Source organism: Varroa destructor, unplaced genomic scaffold, assembly GCF_002443255.2.
Source record: "Varroa destructor unplaced genomic scaffold, Vdes_3.0 BEIS01000003.1, whole genome shotgun sequence".
Classification (NCBI taxonomy): Eukaryota; Metazoa; Arthropoda; class Arachnida; order Mesostigmata; family Varroidae; genus Varroa; species Varroa destructor.
Window position 1 is genome coordinate 55,058,321 of NW_019211456.1, and position 25,313 is coordinate 55,083,633.

The 25,313-nt window shown below is 39.2% G+C and overlaps 1 protein-coding gene and 2 long non-coding RNA genes across 14 annotated transcripts in view; 2 read left to right on the forward strand and 1 right to left on the reverse strand.

Moving 5' to 3' along the window:
* The window catches only part of LOC147757149 (uncharacterized), a 31,790-nt gene extending 27,703 nt beyond the window's left edge, over nucleotides 1-4,087 (forward strand). For both annotated transcript variants that reach the window (XR_015325209.1, XR_015325210.1), the window contains one exon: nucleotides 2,321-4,087. This is a non-coding gene — a long non-coding RNA (uncharacterized LOC147757149). The remainder of the gene's footprint in view (nucleotides 1-2,320) is intronic.
* A 66-nt stretch (nucleotides 4,088-4,153) lies between these two features.
* Nucleotides 4,154-7,557, forward strand: LOC147757150 (uncharacterized). Its single transcript, XR_015325212.1, has 2 exons — nucleotides 4,154-4,410; nucleotides 5,171-7,557. It is a non-coding gene; the product is annotated as an uncharacterized LOC147757150 (long non-coding RNA).
* LOC111246186 (uncharacterized) lies at nucleotides 7,206-24,148 on the reverse strand. 11 transcript variants are annotated; one of them, XR_015325194.1, is made up of 9 exons: nucleotides 23,706-24,127; nucleotides 14,724-16,755; nucleotides 14,005-14,156; nucleotides 13,115-13,287; nucleotides 10,949-11,068; nucleotides 8,943-9,376; nucleotides 8,561-8,720; nucleotides 7,616-7,738; nucleotides 7,206-7,444 (listed from the first exon to the last, which is right to left on the reverse strand). XR_015325194.1 is itself a non-coding variant. In XM_022795380.2 (8 exons), exons 2-8 carry the CDS (start codon nucleotides 16,721-16,723, stop codon nucleotides 7,439-7,441), a joined length of 3,045 nt encoding a protein of 1,014 aa, XP_022651115.1. In that variant the 5' UTR covers nucleotides 16,724-16,755; nucleotides 23,706-24,127; the 3' UTR covers nucleotides 7,206-7,438. The 11 variants fall into 11 exon arrangements, 9 of the variants coding, with proteins under 9 accessions (XP_022651115.1, XP_022651114.1, XP_086841751.1 ...); XR_002671572.2 differs by having other exon boundaries at nucleotides 7,616-8,720; nucleotides 23,706-24,126; XM_022795380.2 differs by lacking the exon at nucleotides 7,616-7,738.
* Between the last annotated feature and the right edge of the window lie 1,165 nt (nucleotides 24,149-25,313).

Here is a 25,313-nt window from a genome sequence, read left to right on the forward strand (position 1 = left end):
TAATATTATCGCGTATCATCCAGAAATGTGTCGACCTGCCATTGAACTCACAAAGAATCACTATTTGGTGTGACATGAAAAGTGGTCCTTTTCCTTTAAAAATAATAATAAAACGGCAACAACAATCAAGCGCGAGCCCTTTCGTGGCATGTTGCAAACCTTTTCCAAATTGACCAAATTGAGGGCACTGTGTACGTTCGATTTCAACAATATAATTTGACACACTGCGCAGAAAATAATCAATGTCCTTGAAATAAAATTTCCAACCGGCTGATTTCGAGGCATCAGGTGGCCGACCCAATTCTGTGATTTGATTCTTCTCGATTTTTTCCCATAAAGGTATGCAAAAGACAAGGTACAAACAACGTCGAAAATGATCCACGATCTGAAGCAACGTATTGGAGAAGTGATTAATGAAATGTATGCCACCGAATTACACAAAAAATCGTAATCTAAAATGGTAATTGCACTAGCTGTAAATGCATATGTTACGCAAATACATTATGTAAATTTACCCAGAGCTAATGCGGTCTAGCATTTCAAGCAGTAGATTTATTGAACCATTCTTTCTGACAACACAGAGACAGGCGCTAAGCACTTAACTGTAGTCATTTGTTTAACCGCGTATTCGGAAGGACTTTGATAGAGATGGACACTTTGATTTTAACAGAGCTGGGTACCCGCATCCTTCTGTGATGTAGAAGCATATCTTGATAAGACCTTTACAAACAGAGGAATTGGGTGAAAAGGTCCCATAGGGCACTATCCTAAGAACGCACGTGTGAGCCGTTTTATAAAGATACATTATCCTTTAGTCTAAGTCAGAAACCGACAGCATTGGAAGACTGAGAAGCAGCAGCTGAACAAAAATACGCCACTACAGCAAGTGAAATGTTTGTTGAATTTTGTGAATCAAGCCCCCGTTTCAATTCAGCAATATCAGCAGAAAAGTAATAATTTTTCATTTTAGTATTAGGTACATATAGATAAAAACTAAATTTATAATTATTAAAACTGTATATATTTTTTTCATATCTTTGTATATACCATATATATACAGAGAGAGTAGGACATTAAAATTCAGGGGAAACTTTGGTGGATCTGATGTCACTTGATAATTTGGCACTAAAAAAAATCTACAAACGTGTTGCCGCGAAAATTAATACATCAGTTTCAGAATTTGAGCGAACATCATTATTATTACGTTCAGTTATTTTATCGATCAATTTTATATATCAGTTATTTTACAATGTCTTCACACAAGGCAGACCCCTACCAAAAATACAAACTTCTTCAGATTACCTCAAGATAATCTACGATGTTGTAAATACGTATGCCAGTGCAGAAGAAGCAGAGCAGGTTCCACTATAACACAATGGAATGTGCAGGACTCGAGGGTTAATCGACGTTTTCCAAAAATGAATTTCTGTTTCCTATTGTTCCGACAAAAACATTATAAAGAAATTTGAGTGATTAAGTGTACCGTGCCATGAATTATTAATGAAGATTCCAGATACACGTTATATGTCATAAGAGTCACCCAGATTCTTTCTGATGAGATATATATATATATATAAATATATAACTACCGTTTGTAGAAAGAATTCTACGAATTATTAAGGTGAATAAACGATCCTCTTGATTTAGTGACACTCACTGATTGGCTAGTCAAATAGGGGCACCCAGAAATTTAATTTAATATCAAGCTTCATTGAAGATATCTTGCACCAGACCTAAATATTTGCGTGCGGCTTATTTTGTATGAACTCCGCACATCTAGCGATGCTCTTTCTAGAGAAGCATTTTTAAACTACAGAGGGACGAAAAGCACTAACTAAGACATATGGGGCAATGGCCGTTCACCGTAACACGTGTGTATTTTCGAGCCATTACGCACAACTCAGATATCCGATATCATCTTTTTCCGTTGACGGAAACATCCGATGATCATGATATTTATAAATGATTCAGGGTGTGGTCTGCAATTATCGTTACTCTTATTTATTAAATGATAACGACGTTACCGCGGCCACAGATTATTCTCAAGTGACTCTCAGTAATTTGTAAAACAGTTTGTTCAACAGCGTCAGAGGATGGCAAAGCTCAGAATCACTGAGTCCATAGGGAATTTCAGATTCATACCCGAATGAGCGGATATAGCTTTCGTACACCAGCTAAAAGCATCTCAGTAAAAATGTACACGCTTCAAATTGGCTGAACAATTCCAAACTTGGACACTTGAAGACTCGAAGAAAGGTTTGTTTTGCACAGATAAAGCACATTTTGAAACTTCAACTAGTAATGCTCAACACTTTTACAGGCGTCCTCCAGCAGATTAAATATCTGAACAAAATAATGGCGTGATTTCCATTTACGGTGCAGAAGCCCTATCTTTCGTCAACGGAACGATAGACAAACGACAATATAATAAGGTAACTCAGGCGAAAAAGTTACCCTAGTTTCGGAAATAGTTTCCAAATGAAAAGTATGTGTTCATGCATGAAAAATTACCTTGGACATAGCAAGGTGTGTTGCTGAGGTGTTTGCCGCTAATTGTGTTAAAGTTTTACCATAGCCTGAAAATTCATTCGATTTGAATTTGATCGACAACGTGTAGCTTAAGAAAACGATTTATGTCAAAGAGCGAGTCTCAAACGTCTCACAATTCCGATATACAGCGCTCTAAATATGGACATCAAAGCCGGGTGTGACGGGGATGGTACAAAGGTGCATTGGGGCATGCGAAACTGAAACGCAGCTAGAGGTGAAATATTATCCTCAGTGTCTTTTCTTCTTTACTTTATACATAAAATCTTTATATACATAAAATATGTCTTTTATATACATCAAATGTTTCTCTATCGACAGCGCTATCACATGAGCTACCATTAGAAAACAAAAGGCACAGCTTTCATATGAAAAAACAACACACGCAGAGATTTTGGGCGCAGAGCTATCTTCAACCAAGCTCTACAATATGTGAAAATGGCCGGAGAAGGAATACGTGCTCGGCGATGACTATTTTTTTTATTTTCTTAGCTTCTTATTCAGTTGGAAGCTGAACAGTTATTATTATATATTAATTATATAAACAATTATCGAATCCAGCACCAAGGTACGTAGCGTGTTCTTTCTCACTCCAAACTATTTGACTTTCGATATAAGTATATTAAAGCTCTCTAGACTGGTCGGTTTTCAAATTGATGTTAAAATTAAAATGCTTCTTCCTACCAATAAGTAATTCGGCTGCTATGTTTTCAGGTATAAGCTTGGGGTGACACCATGAGCTGCGCTGATAGTTATCGAATGGATTGATGCGGAGTGATCTAGTTGTTATAGTAAAACCGACAAAGCGGATTGAGCATTGGAGGCCAAATGTAACGATTTCAAGTGCTGGATTGCTCATTGCGGAACAACCATAGTCATAGTATAAAAAATTATGCTCAATGAGCTTATACGATTTAGCTTAATATCACATTCTAGCCGACAGCCAAATATGTGTGTTCCTTATGTTGGTTTAAAAGTGATTATCTCTCATTTATTCCTTATTTTTTGGCTGTCGATACCACAGCGTTATAGTATATTATTGGAAAGCTCCTTTAAATTTCTCCGTAAGGAAAATGTAATAACATAAGATTTAAAATTTTAAAAAAACAGGTACAGTGTCTGTCAAGAATCGAATTTCGAAAGATTAGGGAAATTCATTAGGAAGACGGAGACTTCAGGGACTAGAAAATGCCCAATACCTTACAATATTCATTTTTTTTGCCACTTTCAAGTTTGATGTTGCTAGTAAATGTTTGTTTGCTCTTTTAAAATCAATTATTAATGGGTTTTTATTCTTTTTTTTAATCACTTTTCACTTATTTTATTTTCTAATATTTTCTAGAAAAGCGCTTTTTATTTGTCGTGAAATGTAAAAATTACCACATTAAAAAACAATACATACATTTCAAAGGTTACGACTTCGTAGGGCACCTTTGATCTAAAACAGGTTTGGTGAGCAAAAAAAAACTTTCCAAGGCTCATGTATAGCATCTAGGTACAAACAAACGAAAAAATAAAAAATGCTATTACTTATATATAATAGCGTTTTCTATTATATATATACATATATATATATATATATATAAATGGTTTCTGAGAATTTCGAACGTCGCGTCAATTCGACAGAGCTAGTCCTATTCGACAAAAAATAAACCTATATTCGGTGTGGTACAACTTCGTGGCAGCATTGTGGGACGGACAAGACCACAAAAGGTTCGGTAGAAGTCCCTTAGCGCGGGAAGAACAGAGCGGAGAGCCTCGGGTAAAGGGTAGCGTCAGATAGGCCAACAAGCACAGGTCAAGAGACAAGAGATGCCTCAGCGGGGCCGCGTTGTGGCACGAGTGCAAGGCGACACGAGACCGGTATGTAGTATAGACCATTTTTTGAAAGAAAAGATTAGATATCGCCAAAAAACCTTTAACTTCGTTAAGAACCGGAGATAAACGACCGTGAACTTCGTGCCGGCCAAACGAACGTTGTTTGATTAAGTGGGGCCGAAACTTGATTTTATAATTTTTCTAGCGAACGTACAACGGTCGAATCGGTCTCTTTTGTTAACTTTGCAGCAGAGGTTAATTCACATGTGGAGGTAATCTGTGTAGTCTGGGTACAACTACTTGCTGGAGAGACCCGACACATTAAGTCTCGAAAATAAGCTGCTAAAATATTGTGAGGTCATTTGTAAAAATTTTTTTCGGGTACCATTCTGAGTATACATATGAATGACTATAATTTGTGTATCTGTAAGTCGTTGATAATTACTTGGTAAAAATAAATAAAACTTATGCATCTAAATATACGTTACTAGCACTTTAGAACACAGCATCATCAGAAACCTTGTCCGCGCGGTGTATGCTTGTGAAGGATGACTCTTGTAACTTCGGAACGCTGCAATTGTACCCGGTGCTTCCGTGGCAGGTTTAGCCATTAGTGCTCTCAAGCTTTTGTAAAGCTCACCTGAATACCTCCTATGCTATATGTGTATTAGGGCCGGAATATTATTGGGTTGGCGGAAAACTATTGACTGTTCTTAAGGAGAAACTGGGTTGTTTATATTTCAAAATAATACTATTAAGCTAAATATGCGTCATGTTGATGGATTACTTTTCTACCTCTTTTCAGTGAACGCCATAATCGGATCGCTGTAGAACTTCTGTGGTTTCCGAGCGAAAAATTGTAAGGAGCGTTTTTTTGCATCTACTTGCCGAATTCTATCGAAGTCCTCTCAATTTCCGGATAGCTAGCTGATATTGCCATGGTGTAAATAACACTATCTATTCACCACCTCCGTTATTTTTTAATGACGTATTCTAATGACAATCAACGTACATTTTGCGGGAAGGTAGCAACTCAAAATGAATGATTTGTGTCTTCCGGTCTTACCAAACACATAGTAACTCTTCCTCGGCATCAGTTTTACCTTTACCACAGAACGCATTTAATTTTTTATATTTGTCCGTCATTACGGGTATGGCACCTGCTTTTGATTGTCCGTATTAACCGTTGGCAACGATGAGATTTCGTTGCGTTCCTGTGGAGTCTCCCGAATGCAACTATGATCGGGCAAATTTTTTTGCATCAATTTATACAGCACATAAATAGATAACTTTTCTTAAAATTCTTCTTCTTTTTCTTAAAATAATTCAAAACTGGTTAATGTAGGCTGTTATATCATGGCTACTTATGGGACGACCTGTCACAACTTTCAATTTGCTCGATCGATTTTTACAATTAGCATCCTTAAGATCAACATTTTCAGAATGAAAGCAACATAGTTATCTTTTTTCTCGGCTGTAAACATCACATGTGTCTGGGTAGCATTCATGCCTTATCATAATAAAATTAAAATAAAATATCGCTATGTTTTGTAGGAACTCATGGTGGTCTATCTTAAGCTTGAACAAAAAAAATCTAACAATCTTAGCAAATCTATTAATTTCTAATACAACTAATATTACTTGAGATTTGGTTTTCAAAATAATCTACCTAGAAAAACGGGTAGCGCTTTTTCAACAATCTAATATACGAAGAGGGGAATCCAGCCCGTGTATCAGTTGCCAACAACCAGTACTACAAGGTGAACGCGGATTCTATGAAGCTTGAGCCTGCTAGCGGTGGCTTTCATATTACAGTATATATTTTTCAAGTATTTCGCGCATAGCGTAGTCTTCGCCCAACAAGTGAACCACGCGGCGAGCCTAGTTTTCATGCTGAAGGCAAGCCATTAGTGGAGCAGTACGAAAAATCTCAGATGGCGCCATTTTCAAGTCCGTCGATCTATAAAAATATCAACGTGTCTACAAGAAGCACAAGTATTCGAATTCAATGATACTCTAATCGTCACTCATAAAAACAGCTTGCCAATTCTGACTCGGCTCTTTTTTTTTGGGTTTTTTTTGGGTAGCCAGCATCCACCGTATCATGAGGGTCATTGGATTCATAATGATCAGGTACCAGTATGCGAAATACGCCGCTACAAAAGATCGAAAAAAAGCAGCGCAAATTTTACAAGGGGTGCATCAAGGGTAAAATTTTCAAACTATAGCCGTGATTTTTACTTTCACTTCTGACTACTAAGTTCGCCACGCTTAGTTACGTGTTTCACAAAGTTCATAGAGTAATTGCTCACCTTAAGCCTATGTAATAATCCTGCTATCATTTTTCAGCCATGTTACACGGTTCTATGCTATTCTGTTATTGTTTACCTTCCTAGAATAATTTGTGATCACTACCTACTGCACAGTAATATAATAAGCTATCATTATTATGCTTCTATTAAATGGGTGGTAACACAGCGACTGTCTCTGAATCAGAGCTTTTGTATTCACCTCAATTGCAGCATATGTTACGGCTATAAAATAACAAACCCTAAATTATTGGTACAATCGTTTGTTCGATGTTTTCTAAATTACAAAAAATACGCTAGATTAAAGATTGTATTGGTTGTTCTATGTATCTACTCTTGAGCTGAGGATCCCAACAATCTGGTTGCGCCTAATCGGATATCATTGACAACAGCACGTATGTTGAAAAATTAGACCAACTGAACGCTAGTCTCTTTGAATTTTTAAACCAAGGCAGAACTGTCGCGTTTATTATAATTTAACTATCAGTTTAAAAAATGTATGTGTTTACCTCGAAAATAAAAGTGTAATAATTTCGAAAAACAGATTTACTTTTCCGTATTTATTTAGAGAACAAATTAGCCCAAATAAAATTCATCGTTTACATTTTTACTAACGCAATATCGATAACACTAAAAATATGTACAAAAACCTTGTCACCTATGTTTAAGGAATTCAATCATTCCTTTCATTTTGTTGCTGAATAATGTTGAGACTGCCTGTGAAGACGATAACGTTGTGATGTGCTGCAAGCCTCTTAGAACGCTTACCACTGCAAAGCGCAACAAGATGGTTTAACGGTAAAAAAATTCAACGTTAAGGGTTATCACACCATGTTAGATTACTTAACTGAATCAAGCAGGTGGTCTCCAAAAATGTATTGCATAAATCAATATGTTAATAAACAGCTGTTTTATATAATACAATATAAATCGCTAACCACCTTCATAAAAGACTGAAGTTTCCGTTTGTGGACGTTTTTAAATCGTATGCGGATATGCAAGACGGTTGCACGGGTTGAAAAAGATAAGTAGGAGTCGGACGAATAATTTTATGAAAGCAGAACCTGCGACAAACAAATAACTGTACTAACTTAAAGTGAAACTAATTGCTGCCATGATTTCCGATTAATCGCAATTCTTCGTATTCACACACTCCGGTGTAACTTCTTATCAAAAATTGGAAAAACAACACCAAAAAAGCAAGCTGTTCATCCCTACACTTGAAAATGCTAGGCTATAAAAACGGCCTTTTCAGCCTTTGATCTTGTTGATTAGTCAACGATCCATTCATTATTTTGCTGTTGTTGCACAGCTCAACTACGCAACTAGAGATCGGTTTGACGCGGCGGTAAAGAATTTTTATTGGCTTTATCACGTTGCTGATGATCCGGGGAAGCGTTGTTAGGCGAAAATATTTTTGTGTGACAGACACCATCGTATTTAAGTTGTTCATAATGGGCAAAAGGCTGTTGCAGTTGAAGCTCTACATCAAGGAAAACATCTGACACGCGAGCAGCAGTTCGTGAACCAGTTGTTCCTAACTCGGAGTGAGGCGAGGCCTCCTCTGAAGGTATCTGTTCAGATGATCGCTGCCCTTTTACTTGGCTGATTGTGTTCATCTGCTTTGGAGGAAGCTGATAAGGATAAGCTGAACGGTTGTCTGAAGAGGCTAATGGATGAGGCACCACCTCCACCTCTAATTGGCCGTAAACTTTTTCAGCAGCTGGCTGAATTTTCTGCTGCTGTTGTTTTTGTAGTTGATTTTGCTGAAACTCATAGGAATGCAAATGCACTGATTGCTTCTGAAGGTTAGACATTATGCTACTTATAGGTTGATATAATTTCTGTTGATGTCGGCCAGTTACAGCTGAATGAAGGATTCCGACCTTATCGTGCCCAGGAAACGGCGGTAGACTCGGTGGTGATAAAGCTGTTATTGGAGCCGAATAGCTTCGACGATGACCCCGAATCATCATCAACTGCCGTTTTTCATCCAACTCCGGTCCCGTCGCTCGTAACACTGCTTCTTCTGTCATTGGTAACAATCTGATAAAAAATTGCCGCAAAGTACAATATATCTGAGTGTATGGAAGCATCAATTAGGAGGAGTGACATTAATAGACAATGTGCCATCTCAGTACGTAATAGTCCCAATAAGCTTAGCTACTATCTAAAAAAATCTGATGTACGCAAATGCCATATATAAATGAATGATTTTTACTATATAGATGATTTTTATTTTTTAAAATCACTTTATTTTTTTATTACCTTTCCCGGATAACCTGCTCAATAGTAGGATAGGCTCGTCTGGATCGTCTTTCGCTCTGCATTGAAACGAGGCTTCCTTCAGGGCTGAGAAGTGTTCCCGAACGACTTTCAAAGCCTGTCTGTACGTCGGGAAGTGAAAATTCGTCGAAAGTTGGAAAGTCAAGTACACTCTCAGGGGGTGGAGGAGGTGGAACAAGCATAGCAGTAAAGTTGAGTTCCCTCAAATCCGTCTCACTGTAAAAACCCTTCCTGCATGATTCCAGATTTGGCAACGTCTCAAGGATCTTGTTCAAATGTTTTTGTTGCAATTTATAGTTTTCGCGTAATCGAATCAGTTGGTGCTTGGAAAACTTGTGGATACGATTTCTTTGAAATACATAATTTTCTCGAAGCCAATCCATCTGTGCATTGCCGTAGTCACGAACGCGCTGCACCTGAATTTAAAATTAAAGTGATGCAAACATTGTAATCGTAATAAAGTAATCGAGCTTTCAAATGCGGCAACCATAATGAAGATTCCATAATCTAATAACAATCGATCAGCATTGAATCCATGCATTATACGGTAGCTTCGGAAAGAAAAAGTGACCCGACCTGTACGGTACTGTTAAAATGAGACAGTCATTGTAGCAGTAATTATAATCACAATTTTTGGTTTTCAGAATGAATTGAAATACTCCGCTGTAAGTATTTACTGTACCTGTCAAGGCGGATGAATGCGCTAATGATAACTTAAGAGAAGACTTGAAAGAACTTACTAAGCCAGCTTACCATTAATAATTTTTGGAAAATACCAAAACATTTGCGTGACATCATGGGAAGCGTAAATGTGAAGCGGACAAAAACAAACTAAACAGAAAATGTTTCCAAGAAAACTACTACATCTGTTGTTACCACCTCTAAAGAGAAACCGAAAGAAAATTTTATGACAACGAAGATTTGATTCGGAAAATTACGAATAGTACGCAATTTTAGATGCGCGATAAAAGCAGCTATGGTCCTGGTAAGATACCTATGATACAAATACATCTCGATTTTACCAGCCCAGTAACAACATGTACTTGCTGTTACATGGAAACAGTCGCATCAGACAACGGATTTAGCTCAATATTGTTTAAGGCGTTTTGTCCCAAGCGCGACAATAATCATTTCGCTTCATATAACAGTGTGTTCCGTTTAACCCAGTGTCAAGCGGTCAAGCAGAAAATTCTAAATATAGCGGAACAAGTATTAATTAGGCGGCTAACTGAATCGTTAAAGACACGTAATTTTTTGAGGTTGGCTTCGTAAAAATCACAATATGCGTGATATCACAGGAAATAGTACATTCGGTTTTGATCGCATCTGATCAACCTTTAGGACAGGCGTTTTAGGTCAGCTAGCATAATTTAAGGTTACCAGTCAACGGGCTGTATTAGTCATTATTGTGCCTAGCTCAACAACAGCTTAACGAATCTGCCTTACTACGTGAGCATACCATCGCTACGAATTAATGGAAAGGAACTCCCTCACAAACGATTTTTGGACTGCGAGGCCAAAAGCTAAACAGCCGAAGACCAGCAGAAGCGTTGTTTGGACTAAAATATTAGTTCAAGTTTCTCTTCAACGAAAGAACTAATGAAAGAGATCGCACAATGGAATAAATAGCATGCAACGCATCGTCGGACAAGGCAAGTCAGAGAGAAAAGTTTGCAGAGAAGCTCTTATGCGGTACGCAGCTTCCAAAATTTAAAAGATAGTACGACCTTAGTCAATATTAATCTTATAAACCCTATTACAAGGAGCTTACTCACAGTATTTCTAAAGACCAATCCAGTGCCAACTAATTCAAAAAGTAAAATAACCTTTTTTATCTTGTCACAATGTTTCTCCGTCCTGTATGATTTTACTGTTAGATATTCTTGCTTTAGACGTCCAAGAAAATTTTGCGCAAAGCCTGCAGTATTCGACTGTGTCTATGAGAAAAAGATATTGTATCCAGTGTTGTTTGAACGCTCATTCCTTACCTGTCCTAGGTAGTTGTCCTTAATTGCTCCGATCTGTGATGACCCATAATTACGGATCTTTCCTGTTTGCTCGGCTATATATGAATCTTTCACGCGGTCCATTTGAAGAATGCAATTTTCCTAAAGAAAAAGTTGACGCAGCATAATATTTACGAAAGTAATTCGTTTTAAATAGTACTTCAGGCTTGCTTTAACAAAGTTTGGTCGATTTGCACTCGAAGAAATCGCATTTCTTTGTCCTGAGTCAATTCGGATTGTGCCATGCTTGGTACACAGAGTTGGTTTAGAACTTCCCAAAAATGAGTAAAGATGGTTAATTTTTTTTTACGCCAAAAGAGATTATATTGTCTTTGTAAGGAACACGGGAAATAGTACATTCGGTTCTGGTCGATCTTCAGCAGAGGCATTTTAAGTCAGCTAGCATATTTAGTTAGCATATATATCCAGCTGAACAACAGCTTAATGTATTTTCCCTGTTTCGTAAGTAATCCATAACTCTAATTTTTACTTCCAAGTGATCATGTTCACGATTCACATCGATATACTTTCTGGAATCCTCTCTACCGAAAGCTATTTATCGGCTGTAGAGCGGGGACCTTGTACCCTTTCCTACATTGATTACGAGATTACCTGAAACCTCCTGAAAGTTATCTATGCATTCAGAGCTTTCCTAAGCTGAGATAAGGAAATTACCTTTATCCCCCCCCCCCCCCCCGCGCCTAGAAATTGCCCGTATTGCATACGGAACACAACCATAACATATAGTGCTGCGTAAAAAACCAAACGCGTAATTCTCATTCCTATATATTTAGTTAATTTACATAAAAGAGGAGTCCTTTAGTAGCAAAGCACATACCACAAAACCTGACTACAGCAATTGATCAGTGTATACCTATCCGTATTGTAGTCGCCAGCACTACTGCCTTTTGGTTTCCAAACCAATAATTTGTTTATATTACACCGGTAGTAGTATCGGCGTTGGTAACACTTAAAGCTTCATTTTGCAAATACATTACACGATTATAAGGGTATATGCTTTGGGAATTTAGAGTATGTCAATGGTGTTTGCGCTCCCAGTGATTTAATTCTCAGCATTAGCGTCTTTATACTTATTTCATAAAGAAGCATAAGTGATTATGAATTGCAGCAAAACAATCAAGAAAACACGTTCTTTTTCCTATGCTACTGTAATTCTTAACGGTAGTGTCACATGTTGTTTGTGCATCTTTTTTTTTGTATAATTGATAGGGGTGCACCAGCTAAATATAGATTAATTTCTATTTCAAAAAACATGAAAAACCTGTTTTTTAAAGCCAGAAACTTGGAAACTAGGAAAAATTTTAAAAGCGAAACTTTTGATAGCTCATATTCTATGGAACCAATCCTGTAATTCTCTCTCTATACGGAGAATACATTTTAAAACGAACCGACTTATCAAAGTTGAATTATTACGAATCTTATAATGAAGTATTTACTATTTATATAAGATCAACCGGAAAAACAATCGCTCCTTTACCCATTACCCCGCAGACATTTCTGTTATATTTTAAGCCGAACATTCTATGTGCAATCATAATGAACGTAAAGAGGACATGAGACGGGATTGTGAAACCATTACAAAAGACTAATCACTGTGATCGACAGGAAACCATAAAAAATGAAACGCCAGGATTTGAAGTTCTGGTCTTTGAATCTACCCAGAATGGCATACTGCTGTTTCGATTTACAATTTTATTCAGTTTTTTTAGAAAAAAGCATTTCGTTTGAAAGACATGAAAGCCTAAAACCAAGTACATCGCAATTTCTAGCATAACCCCTAACGAATCTGCATATCTCAGTATCATTCTAATCATTCCCAACACTGGCCACTGGAGGCGCGTATACAGCGGCGGTGCATCTATTTAAGCTACCCAAGCGTACATTTTATAAAATTCTCGTGCTGAAAAATCCTACAGCAATTTTTCGATGTCGTCAGTGCTGACAAAGTACCGTTGCATTTTTCGTATGCAGCTGATGTATCTTTCTCCTGCACTTGCTCCGGCCGAAGTAAAACACGTGACATATTGTGTGTTAGCTTCTGCACGAAGAAAAGCTTTACACCAAATTCTATTGCTCTGCCGAGCGAGTTCGACATAGTTAAGTATCCTAAGCTTAGCTAAAACTAACCTTAATTCTGGCAACCTGCCAGTTGTAGTTTTCACGAAGTCGTTCCAAATTCTGTCTGCGATAGCCTTCTATTTGCTCGAGAATCTTGACAATATTTTGTCTCCGGATTGGCCCGTCTGCATCGCACGGACATTTGAGACCAAAATGTTGTAAAATTTTCTCCACCCCCACACCTGCAAACGCCATTGAGATCACCAAATCATCCTTCACTTTCTGTTGGATATAAGCAAAATGAAATGTTCTCAAATAATTTTCGTAGTACTAATAATTAAATCAAAATAGTTAAAGCTAAACAAAAAAAAAACTCCAACAGAGCCTTATTTCAATGCAACGTCTGTAACAATGAAGTTTTTTAGCCTAAAATCTTACGTGTCCTCTAAGTGCCAACTCATTGTACATGCGATTTGTCAGCCTCATCATACTAATAATTTAAAAATGATGTAAACGGTTATGTAATAAAACAGTACTACATAGAAGTCAGATAGCTGCTATATAAGAGACCCGTACAGACAAAATGACATTCAAATCTGAATTAACAAGTTCGAAAATTAACGAACTAGCTATATTTGAGTCCTCTGAATCGAAAACGCTCGTCAATGTCAGTCAAGGCTAGACAGGAACAAAAAATCTCCAAATCGAAATAGTATTGCGAGTCGTGGTCAATGGCATCGTGAAAAAGTTGGCGACCAGTAAGGAACGAAGGTTACATATGGACGTGCGAATTTGAAGATACCGACTTCTTTTCGTAGTAAAACAATGATAACGAGTAAAAGTTACTATACTTCAACGGATATACTATACAAATAGTCATACATTTATAATGATTCCTATGAACCCAATTTCAATAATATCCATGGCAAACAGCTTATTCAGTAAGGTAAGTTACTCACCAATAAGAGTAGCGACGATGAACAGAATGGCAACTCCGAGCCCCGTTAAAATCGAGAAAATCTTCACGTCTTGCATGAAGTCGTAGTCAAGCGTCATGTGGATAATTACCTCTTGGGTTTGTAAAACATTTGTCGCTCGACACATGTAGTATCTGACGACAGCAAGTAAATAACAAGAAAACTTCTTGATTCCTTTTTTAACATACTATGGTAAAATCCGATTCGTAGATCTAATATTTTATTGAATATAATGCTCATTTATGAAAGCACTGCTAGGTCTGGTTAAAAAAAACTTAATAAGCTTTCACCTCTAACGCTAAATTTTTCAACATTATGCATTATATGTTCTTTAATAGTCAGATGAGCATCAAAATGTTAAATCAATCAAATTTTTGGACTGTACTTTCAGGTTCTTGCAAATACAAATTGTCTTACGAACGTATTACATCTCTAGCGGCGGTTATGTTTTCACTTGACAGTGATTCATACTCAAACGATAATGAGATAACTGGACAAGAACTATGGGATGTATAAAAGTCATTCTCTTAATTAAAGTCCCGCCGTCAAAATCTCTCAAGATAGCCTTGCTGGTACGCGAATGTTCAAGGTAAAAAACAGCTTGAGTTACCTTTTCTGACGGTACTCGGGCGTCTTGCAAAATGCTACTTAGTTTTGGATTTAAGAGAAGTTGGTGAGTATCAATTTAGTTACGTACATACCCTGAATCGCCACGAGAAACTTTTGATATATAGAGTTTTCGACCGCGTGCGCATATACGGCTCCGACATCGTTGCTCCACATTGAAACTTGAAGTATCATAAGAAAGGACCTCTAAAACGCACGTAACGGCAGTTTCTACGCACTGTTGCTCGTGCTGTTCTTCACACCTGTCTTCAACGCATTCGTTAACACAGTTGACCTTTTTAGTGACGCACTCGTCAAGTTTTTCTACTGCTCCGCTGTTATTCTGTCCAGATGAATTTGATAGGGAGAGAGCAGTAACTTCACGAAGACATGGACCAGTGTCAATTGCAAACTGATCGCCAGTGAGGCATGTCTCCACAGCTGTTTTCAGGTTTATTGCAGAACAGCAGGTGCCATCAGCTTCCTCTAATTCTACGAGACGAAGGCATTCCTGCGCGAAACGGCGACACTCATCACTGTCACAACCCACTTCCTGTCTATGACATGCCCACCGGGCCATTTGACATCCGCTACAGTTTTCGCCTGACTTACGTGTCTCTCTAAAGCAGCTAGCTCCACACGTGTTTAAGGGTCCTAGAGATTTTGAGTGCCAACTTAGCGTAGGAGCAGGTACTCCTTGTTCTTGACAAAAGAAAACGGCAGTTGAACCAAGCCGATGGTGGGCTTTTCTGGTATAGTTTACTATGGTTGCATTTTGGCAATGTACTTTTCGGTCTAGGAAGTCAAGGAGTCGCTCCTCATGGAGTAACCTAGAGCGACTGCCATCCGAGGTTTCGCTCGAGCATAAGGTTAAGCCTGGAAGCTCCACCTGAAGCTGCTGCCGATGGAGTAAAAAGTAAAGTAGCCATTTTAGACCACAATCGCAGTGCCAGAAATTTCCCTGTAGGCTAATTCTTTCTAGATTGACGAGAGGCAAAAATAATCCACGAGGCAAAGAGCTCAATTTACAATGACTCAAATTGAGGTTTCGTAAGCGAGCTAGACCTTCGAATGAAGGTAATTCAATGGATTCGAGTGCGCTTCCCGCCAAATCGAGTGAAACCATTCCTTCTAAACCCAACGTGTCATTGGCATGAATTGTTTTCAAATACAATAGATCTCGAGCCTTCAGAGAAAAATTCGCCGTGGATGGCAATGACTGAAAATTGGCTAATGAAGTAAGAGGGTTGCCAGATATGTCTAGAAGTTGCAGGGAATGAAACCATTTGCAAAAACCTTTCGGAAGGTATGTAAGATTATTGTGTGACAAATTCAGCTGTTCAAGAGAGCTTATTGCTTGAAAGCTCAGTAAACCGACATGGGCAAGCCGATTGAACGAGAGATCAACATAGCGTAATTCGGAAAGAGGCATGAAAACAAGATTATTAAGCTCCATTAGACGGTTACGTGCAATCTGAAGTAGTTGAAGATTCCGGAGCGGAGTGAACCAACCATGGCGCAAGTGTTGCAACAGATTACCATTCAAATTCAGCACGGTCAGCTTTGTTAAATAGACAAAAGTATCATCGTCTACTTTACTGATTTGATTATTGCTTACGTCAAGGACCCCGAGAGAACTAAGTCTAAGCGACGATAACTCAGTCAAACGGTTCCCAGCAATATATAGCCGCCGTAGATGAGGGAAATACTCAGTAAATCTAAAGGAACTTAGCAAGTTGTGGGCGACATCAAGATTGAATATGTGCTCCGACCCTGCTAATATGTCTTCAATTAGATTCCTCGAGATATTCACGTCTACTGCATTGATGTCCAGTCGCATGGTGCCTTCTAATTGACATTTAGTGCACGAGAACTTCCGCAACATTCCATTTCGAAATCTTCGTATTGTGTCTAGCGCCCTCTGCGCCTTGACCGTTGATGTGCATTCAACAACTTTATTGGAACATGCACACGAAATATTAACGCAAAAATCGTCATCGCTGATGTCCGATAACGCAACAACCGAACTGAACAAAAAGTGAACCAGCGACAACGATGTTAATAACAGAAGCCACTCCGCAAGGCGACTGCCCATCCTTGTGTAAAAACTTCAGCCCATGACGGAGCCTGTAAAGCAATAATAAGTATATTAAGTTATTAATAATAATCATCATTGTAATAATAATAAGTATATATATAGCCGACCAAAGCCGGAAACACGTTTATTGTTCTTATATAATTTAAGCGTTTATTTACTCGTCCATGCTACCGGGAAGATGTTTCCATCCTACGCCCATTATTACGCAACTCACTCCCCGACAGTACCCTGCCTTGAAGTTGAGCGGCAGTGTCCGGTACATGTGGCGACCTTGGCGTAACAGATGTAATAAAATGGACTCCTCGGGCTGAAGCGCTCAAGGCGGTTGTCTTTTCGGAAACTCGCTTCCGCTAGCGAAGTCCGGCATGGGCCTTTCGTCAGCAGCTTAAAAACCTAACGAGCGGACTCTTGCGATGATTGCGCCTCCGGCGGTTCTTTGACAATAGGGTTTTGAACTTAAGCAGTAATTTGTGCCATTGGGCTTAGGGCCGTAGTATTCGCTGTGAAGGCAACCGGTCGAAAGTACTTCGGGAATGGAAGAACTGGGCGGTTCCAGCCGACGCGCAGAGAAGCGCTTTGCGTCCGAGTGGACCGTCCGCTCTACTAGTCCATTCACATACGGGCAGGCCACGATGATTTTCATATGGTGAGCATTGGAACGTAATACTGCTGCACGCACCAATCCCAAGTAATTGGGATTATTCATAACGCCCACGTCGATGGTCCCGTATCGCTCCTGAAGGGCTCTACCATGACATAGACTGTTACGGGGTAACCTGGGAAGAAGTGAACCAAACGGGTGCACTAGTTTATACTAACACGAAGAGGCGCCTTCCCTGGCATGGCCCGGTTCCATAACAACTGGATCTATTTTTGAATGGTGCGTCAACGGTTCTACTAGCGTCTATGACAAACAACGTTCGCGGCTCGACTTTCTCCGCTCAAAGATATCACAATTGCGGGTATGATGGCGAGACGTCAGCCAGCAGGCGGTTTTTGCTAAACCCAAACGGTCTTCGCAACAAAGAGCGAATATCGTGAGCTCGGCTGATCACGGAAAGATCTACCGGAAACCCTGCTGCCCGAAACGATACAATTTGGCTTTTCGTGGCGCAAATCGGCTGGTCCTTTTACCCTCTGATTGCTAAACTGCCTGAGCATTTCTTCGGAGCATGGTTACTACTGGACACAACGCGGGTTTGCCAATTATGTGCCGAAATCTATGCGAGGTCAGCACCGCCGCTTTCAACGTCTTTTCAGAGTGTCATTACAATTACAGCAACAGCGCATAAATGTTACACTTTCCTGTGCCTCTAGGGTGTTGCACGTATAAATCATATTTCAATAGTTCCGGGTCCCATTAACCCAGCATGGACAGAATGTCCGTTTGTTCTGCAGGTACCTCACCGCACTACTGTATATAAAAACCACGAATTACGAACTGCCGGCTACATAGATATGGTTGATTTCTTGACCACCTAAGCAACATGCAAACACTCCGTTTCCTACGAAGGCCCTTTCATCCCCTACTCGAAAGGTGTCTAGTTGCCGGGCGTTAAACCTCCAAGAAACTAGAAAAATACCGCCCTTAGGCTAGCGTCGCTCGCATCGGTCTATATTTGGAAGTGTTAAAAATCGGTCCACCCTTCAGAGACCCTTTTAAAGCCAGAAGTGCGCCTTGGTGATGTGCAGTCTTCGTAAAACGAACGCCCGATTTCAAGATAGCGAACCCACGATAATAAAACCCCAGTTCCAAAACTGACAAACAACAACGGGTCGCGCTAGAGCATTTATCGTGGCAATTTTGTCTTTATCAAGGGAGATACGAGAAAACACTATGTCGGAGGCATACGACTTCCCGCATTGAGACATTGTAACGAACATTTCGACGTTGTAACGTGCAGATCGACAACACTAAGGACAAAGTACTTCCCGGAAATGGTGCAGAGAGAATATGATAATGTCACCAAGATGGACTAGAGCCATTCGGTGCAACTTACCCTTACTTACGAGTACCTAGTTTATCAATTCTCGAAACGAGCCGCAGAGCATCGGTCGATCCGGAATGTATCACTGAACTAATTATTACCACACAGAATACGGTTTTCCCTTTATCGCCGGGTGTCTGGGCGTCTGGTAAGAAGCACTTCTCAGATCCAAGGTGGAAAACCTGGAAAGGCGTCTGTCTCTCTCTGTAATCGCCACGGATGTGCGTTTGGGGTGGGATGGTTACCGGTGGGTACAGTATGACTAATAGAGTAGCTTCTTTGGCCCCTTAAATCACTTCGTAAGCGTAGGATGCTTACTATCAGACTAATCTTTTGATAAATGATATTGGGGATGCTTAGTGAGCGGTACACGGTGCTGAATTCGGCCTAAGCTCGTACTCCCTTTCGCATAGAAAAGCCGTTGTTCGAGATTGGGTGAATTTCACACGCCCCTCTCGAATCACTAGTCAACACGCTATACGGAGTCAAAGACTCGTAAAAATTGCATACAGAACCCCATCCATTTGAACCGAAGACTACGGTGATTCAGCGGTCGCAACTATCCTTTTTAATGACGAGCCAACGCGTCTTCACTGCCCAAGACAGGATAAAACGACTCGATACGCAGCGTGACACTCCATCTGATTCATCTCCAGCCAAAACAAAATCATGTCCGAGGAACGACCGTCCGAGGATAACATCGTAGGCTAAGTTGCTAACAATGACGGATGTGTTATCATGTTCCGAGCAAGAGCGATTGTTGTCGAATTTCGTCAAGCCAGGAAGCTCGTTCGGCAGCCCGGAGTAAAGGCCACACTTTGGCGTTCCAAGAATCCGGAACATCAGCGCTGACACATCCTAGAGTACGACGGTGGTGATCTGGAGATGACTTCATCCCCGACACCGATACCAAGCCGCGTCAATACTATGATCCAAAGGATTACGTTAAGCAGACGCAGTCTTGTTCCGTCAGCCGTTGGGAATATAATCCCTGGACCAGCGGAACAGCTGTCGCGATGAAGTTCACAAAGAAGATAAATATTGGACAGGATGATTACATACTCGTAATCGAATTCCTGCCCGTCTACGAATTAAGGAATTAAGGCCTTAAGGAATCCCTCAAACGTCTCCTTTCCTGTCTTCACTCGCTTGAAAAATTTTTCCGGTGAGCCTTCTCTGGAAAAAATCGTTTGTGCAAATTCTGTCTGAAAACGTTTAGTGTTCTCATTACGACTTCCTAATTCGCACAATGTTAGGCCCGAGCCAGATAAATGCGGCGTCATGCGTAGCACCACCTGTTCTTATGACTATTGTTGGTACGTGACTAGGGATACCATTTATTCCGACTATCTAGAGAGGTGGTTTCTCTCGAAGGCTAAGGATTTGGTCTCTTCACCCTGCCGCAGACTTCCCTCCAAACAGCAGATTTAAATTATCCATAGTTCTTTATGCCTACCTGTACTATAGGGTTTGCAGCAATAACGAGCTTCGACCATTAGAGATTGGGGTTTGACCATTTGGCAAGAAAGTACTACATACTGAAGGCCGGAACCTGTATACGTTCATTGTGATTATAATTTATACGTCTGTTGTATGTATATAAGGTCTCTATCTAACCATGTTTCCAGATGACGCAATAAAAAAACACTATTCAAGGAAGGTGCTACTACTAGATCAGTTAGGTCGTTAGTTTAAGAAATTCTCGGAAGAAAATTAATATTTTAAATTAAAGAAAACAAACGTTTCCTTTCCAATATTGAAAAGTTGAGAACTGTGTCGTAAGTTCAGCGCCAGTAACACTTATGCTTGGATGTTAAAATACAATGCTTGCTCAGTTCGGTCAAATTAATAGCTTCTCACGTTACAAAACTCATTCTTGCACAGATCTATAAATTGTTATGAAGCATGTATTCTCTACGATGCCCAGACGGTTACGTCTCTGGGTGAATACGACTGAACTGGCAGAACATTATCCTAAAACAAACGTATAGCTGTAGAAATGTCTGGTGTCTATTTAATGGCCAAATCTAGGTGGTATTCACTACAGCTTCTAGATCGTCCATTACGACAGAAACGCATCAATTGAAAGATAACGGAAAAAGAATATGAGTAGTAATAAACAGATCAGTGAATCACCCCACTGCACGATAACGCATGGCCTCGCAGAGCAGAAATTACGGCAAAGATGCAGCCATTATAGTTCGAGGCGATTTGTCATTTACCGTATGTGCCAGGCATTATATAAATGACTGTTACAAGATCATCCAGCGGATTTTTAAACGAGATTGCTTAAAATACGCGCCACTAGCACATAAAATTCAGCTGGCAAACACTAGCATCTCTTAGTAAAAGCCGATACAGTTTATTTGAGGAGAAAATACTTCAAAAATGCATCTTTCAATTGTAAACCTTAGGTACTCAAATTTTTTCCTCGTAGGAGCTATCGAAATTATCGCAAAATAGTGGAAACACTAGGCAAGGAGACGTTAAACGAAAACACAGTACGTGAATGATGCGTACATTCAAGAACGGAGACTGAAGGGCTGAAGATCAGCGAGGAGATGTCTAGATGTCGGGACCCGAAGGACGAACGTATTACCGCAATGGAAAAGACTTTTCATGAAAATGGAGCTCACGAAAACAAAGCGCAGTCTGAGATTATGTCGGCCAGAACTGGCAATCATGTAACGTGGTACAAAATTATAATCCAATTACCGACAATTCGAAGCAAAGATGAGTTCCCCGTGAACTGACTCAAGGCCAGATAAAAATTCATATGATGTAAGCCATGTGCAATATATGGGACTTGAACAAATAAGCCGCCTGGTGGATCCTTACAGACGAGGCTTAATTCAGTCTCTAGCGTCAGCTGGAGAGGCATTAAATGAGAGAATGACGCGGTCCTAAAGAGAAATAGAGTTCTAAGTTCGGACATAGGATAATTAGTAGTACCTGCAATGGACATCAGGGGCATATGCTACTATATAATACTCGCCGAAAGTGAAACCAATAATGCAGCTTTCTATTTCGAGTTCCTCGAAAGACACATATATCGTTCGTACAGTAATTGAAAACACACAGTCTGATTTCGACGTCATTGTCAACGATGGATCTCATTGTCATGTCTCAATTACTTTTTTGATTGAGCGAACGGGTATCCACCATTGGGTTCAACCCGCTTAAAATCTATGAAGGCAAAATCCTGTTTTAGTTTTGGTTCGTCGTTGCTCCTCGGACATTATACACAGTGACTTGTATAGGTGTTTTATATCTTAATTTTTAGATTTCAAAATTTATGCAAGACTATCTTCACAGTTTAAAAAACGACTCTTTGGTAGAAGAAACCAAAAGAATAATATGCTTTTTCAGCTATGCGTCTGCTTTTATCTAGCTCCTAATTTCTTATTCCGTTTTAAGCCCTTTCCACTTGACATACGTGGGATATATTGCTTTAACTGAAAACGCATTTCACCTATTTTTAAAAAGCAAGATATGTCTCAAGCCACTTTTTAAAAGATAACTGCTAATAATCGTCAGGCGAACCTATATCTCTTAACTGCAGAGTCTATACCGCATGAGTAACATAAATTTTGAGTTGCTTTCATAACTTTCTAGCTTGAGCAAAAAATTGGCATTGAAGAATGCACCTATTTCTCACTTGTTATCTTAAAAGTTCAAAATCAGTGTAAAATAGTGTGTTCTGAAGAAAAAAATCGATTATAACTTCTTGAGCAAAATAAGCCTTTTAGTTTGACCATTAGTGAAAAATTCAAAGGCAAGCAAGAAAAAATAAACTTAAAATAATCACAATATTAATAATAAGGGCAAAAATATACAAAACATATGGTGAATGATTAAGTGTGGTGTAATATCTACTGGTCGTTGAACTAAATAGAAGGCAAACGAGCCATCTATATTCTACAGCCTGCATTTGCAAGCTGAAAGCTTGCTACAGTTTCAATTTTATTATCCGCTGGTTATGTAATAATATTTAATGGATCCCAATCATCCATCGCAATCGTTGGCTTCTCGAAGAAAAATAGAAGTGCTCATAGAAAAATTGATTTTACCTTTAAACAACTGGATACCGATAGTTCTGGAAATAGTATAATAAAGATAATAAACACAAAGCTCAAGAAGTTTTCTAGTTAGCACATAGATTTTCTACTTGTATAAGGGTGGATTGTCACAGTAAATAAATATGTATTGCATACCCAGTTAAATATATATAGCATAATTTAGACTACATAGCTCATCCCACTCGACCATATTTAATCGAACAATATATATTTTGGAAATCACTATTTACTCACGATGCTGAAAAAATAACATTCTACCGCATACTTTCGTTGCATTTTTCGGTTCACGTATGTGTTTTTTTGACATAGATGCTGTATACGACGAACAGCGAAGTTCAGTGTAGCTAGATTCGTCTACTTCGAACTAATATTCATGAGCTGTACTAGACATGAACTTCAAAATCATCCTATAGTACTAAAAAAAACTACGAAGTTCTCAGAATGGGGCTTCTCCAGCGAATATATAATAATATAATATATCCACGCAATTTTGAATGTGTAGCTCGCTGACATGCCAGGGGGCTCCCCACCTTTCTTACTCATTTTGTTAAACCTAAGTAAAACACTATTTGTTTATTGTTATTTTTTCTATTTTTCAACAAAATATAATGCATTAGTGTGTATCTGCCTGTTATGACAGACTGTTTTCTAAAAACTGCGCGTTATCACATAATTGTTGACGCATCAGCGTACACCCAGGCAAAACAGATGTTTCCTGTGAGCACAGCCCCCTTATTGCCCCACGAATCTGACAAGTCAGCTGGAAGGGACCAGTGACAGTTGAGCAAAACAGCAGTCGTATGTTATTAATAAACTTTGTTAGAATATCTTTATTTACCTCTGGGTATGTATCCTAAGCAACTTAAAGTGCCAACAGCCTGTGTCTACGCAGTTTGTTTACGTTGAACGTACCTGTAATTGCGAACAATTATAGTGGAGGCATCGCACGGTTGAATGATGACATTTCGAAACAAAGTCAGCCACAGTAAAACAACACCAATTAGTGATTGATCAATGTCAGACAGAAAATTTTACACAATATCTAAGCGATATCCAATAAGAAGGTATCGCGTTGAACGTTGTGTCTGCTATGATTATTCTTTTACTGTACGATGTATCAGTCTGTAATTCTACTTGATCTTGTCAGGCGACGTGTATTGGTCCTCTACTACACAGTACTCCCTAAGCCGTAATACTGATTATGTTGACCTTTCCTTCTGCACCATGCAATATTCACCAGGCGCGTAGACGTTTCCTCTAACACCTTTATGTCCTGTAGACTATCTATTGCCTCGTTGTATCAGTACTGCGCCGACTGCTGCTGCATACGACTGCTACGAGGACAGTCCGGGAAAGGAGCATGCGCCTCCAATCGTTGTCTCTCGCCCCTTAGTACGAAGTCCGGGCGGTTCGAGTGGCAAGCCGGCCTTTTTAAACAGTCTTTTGCTAATACCATGTAAACAAAATTGGTTTAAGCCGCGCAGGATTTCGCGGCAAAATAACAATCATGCGAGATTTTGAATAGCAGGTTGTACCGCTTAACAACAAGTAGGTTTGAAGAATTCTATTTTATAGTCTGTTTGAAAACCTTCCATGGGTACCATGAGGAGTAAATGATGCATATCTAATTGTTTAATACAAGACCTTTTATTTATCCACTATCTTCCCGTGTAATTAAGGGCAAATGAACAAATCTTTATTCAGTCAAAACTCTTTTGTGTTGTTCTTTTACTAGACCTGAAGAAGTACATGTACTGGTGGTCTATTATTTAAATCATTAATGCTCCCATACTAAAACTCTACTCCAGTTATATACATTTACTAAAGTTCCAAAATCTGCTATGAAGCCTGAGAAATAAATGTAACGCCAACCCAAATACACGCATTGAACATACTGGCAAGGCATTTCTTTGGAAGGTGGTGCGATTTCTGTAATAACATTATAATTAATTGACCACGATAGGTTTCATGCTGCGTTATGTAATTCTGGTGTCCCATGAGCTGACCATCTGAGCTTGTTTTGCACTGCGCTAAGAACATTAATTTTTTTCCCTTAAATAGACATCCTTTCGCCAATAAATATTCCTCTACATTTTTGACAGTGGTATTCAAAAACAGAACTAAATAGAAAGCGCCGACTACGCACATCTATATGTTTAGCTCAGTAGTAGGTAAAAAAAATTGATCCTTGTATAGTATAAAGCTTATGTAGACCTCACGACAAATAGAGCGCGCGTCCACAGCAATGATAGAGGGAGCTCAGTATGGCACTGGCACATATACGGATGCGGCACATCAGACGATTCCGTCGATTTTTGTAATTTGGTATTCAGATATACTATGTGGGAGTGAGCGAAAGAAAACATTAGAATATCGCACTGGGCACGTAGGTAATCAAATACTATTACAATGGTAAAAACTTCTAAAGGGGGCAGATTGTTTCGGCATAGGACCTGGGAGTCTAACGCCCAAAGTATCAGTTCAAATGAATGTTCTAGTTGCCCAATTGATCCAAATAGC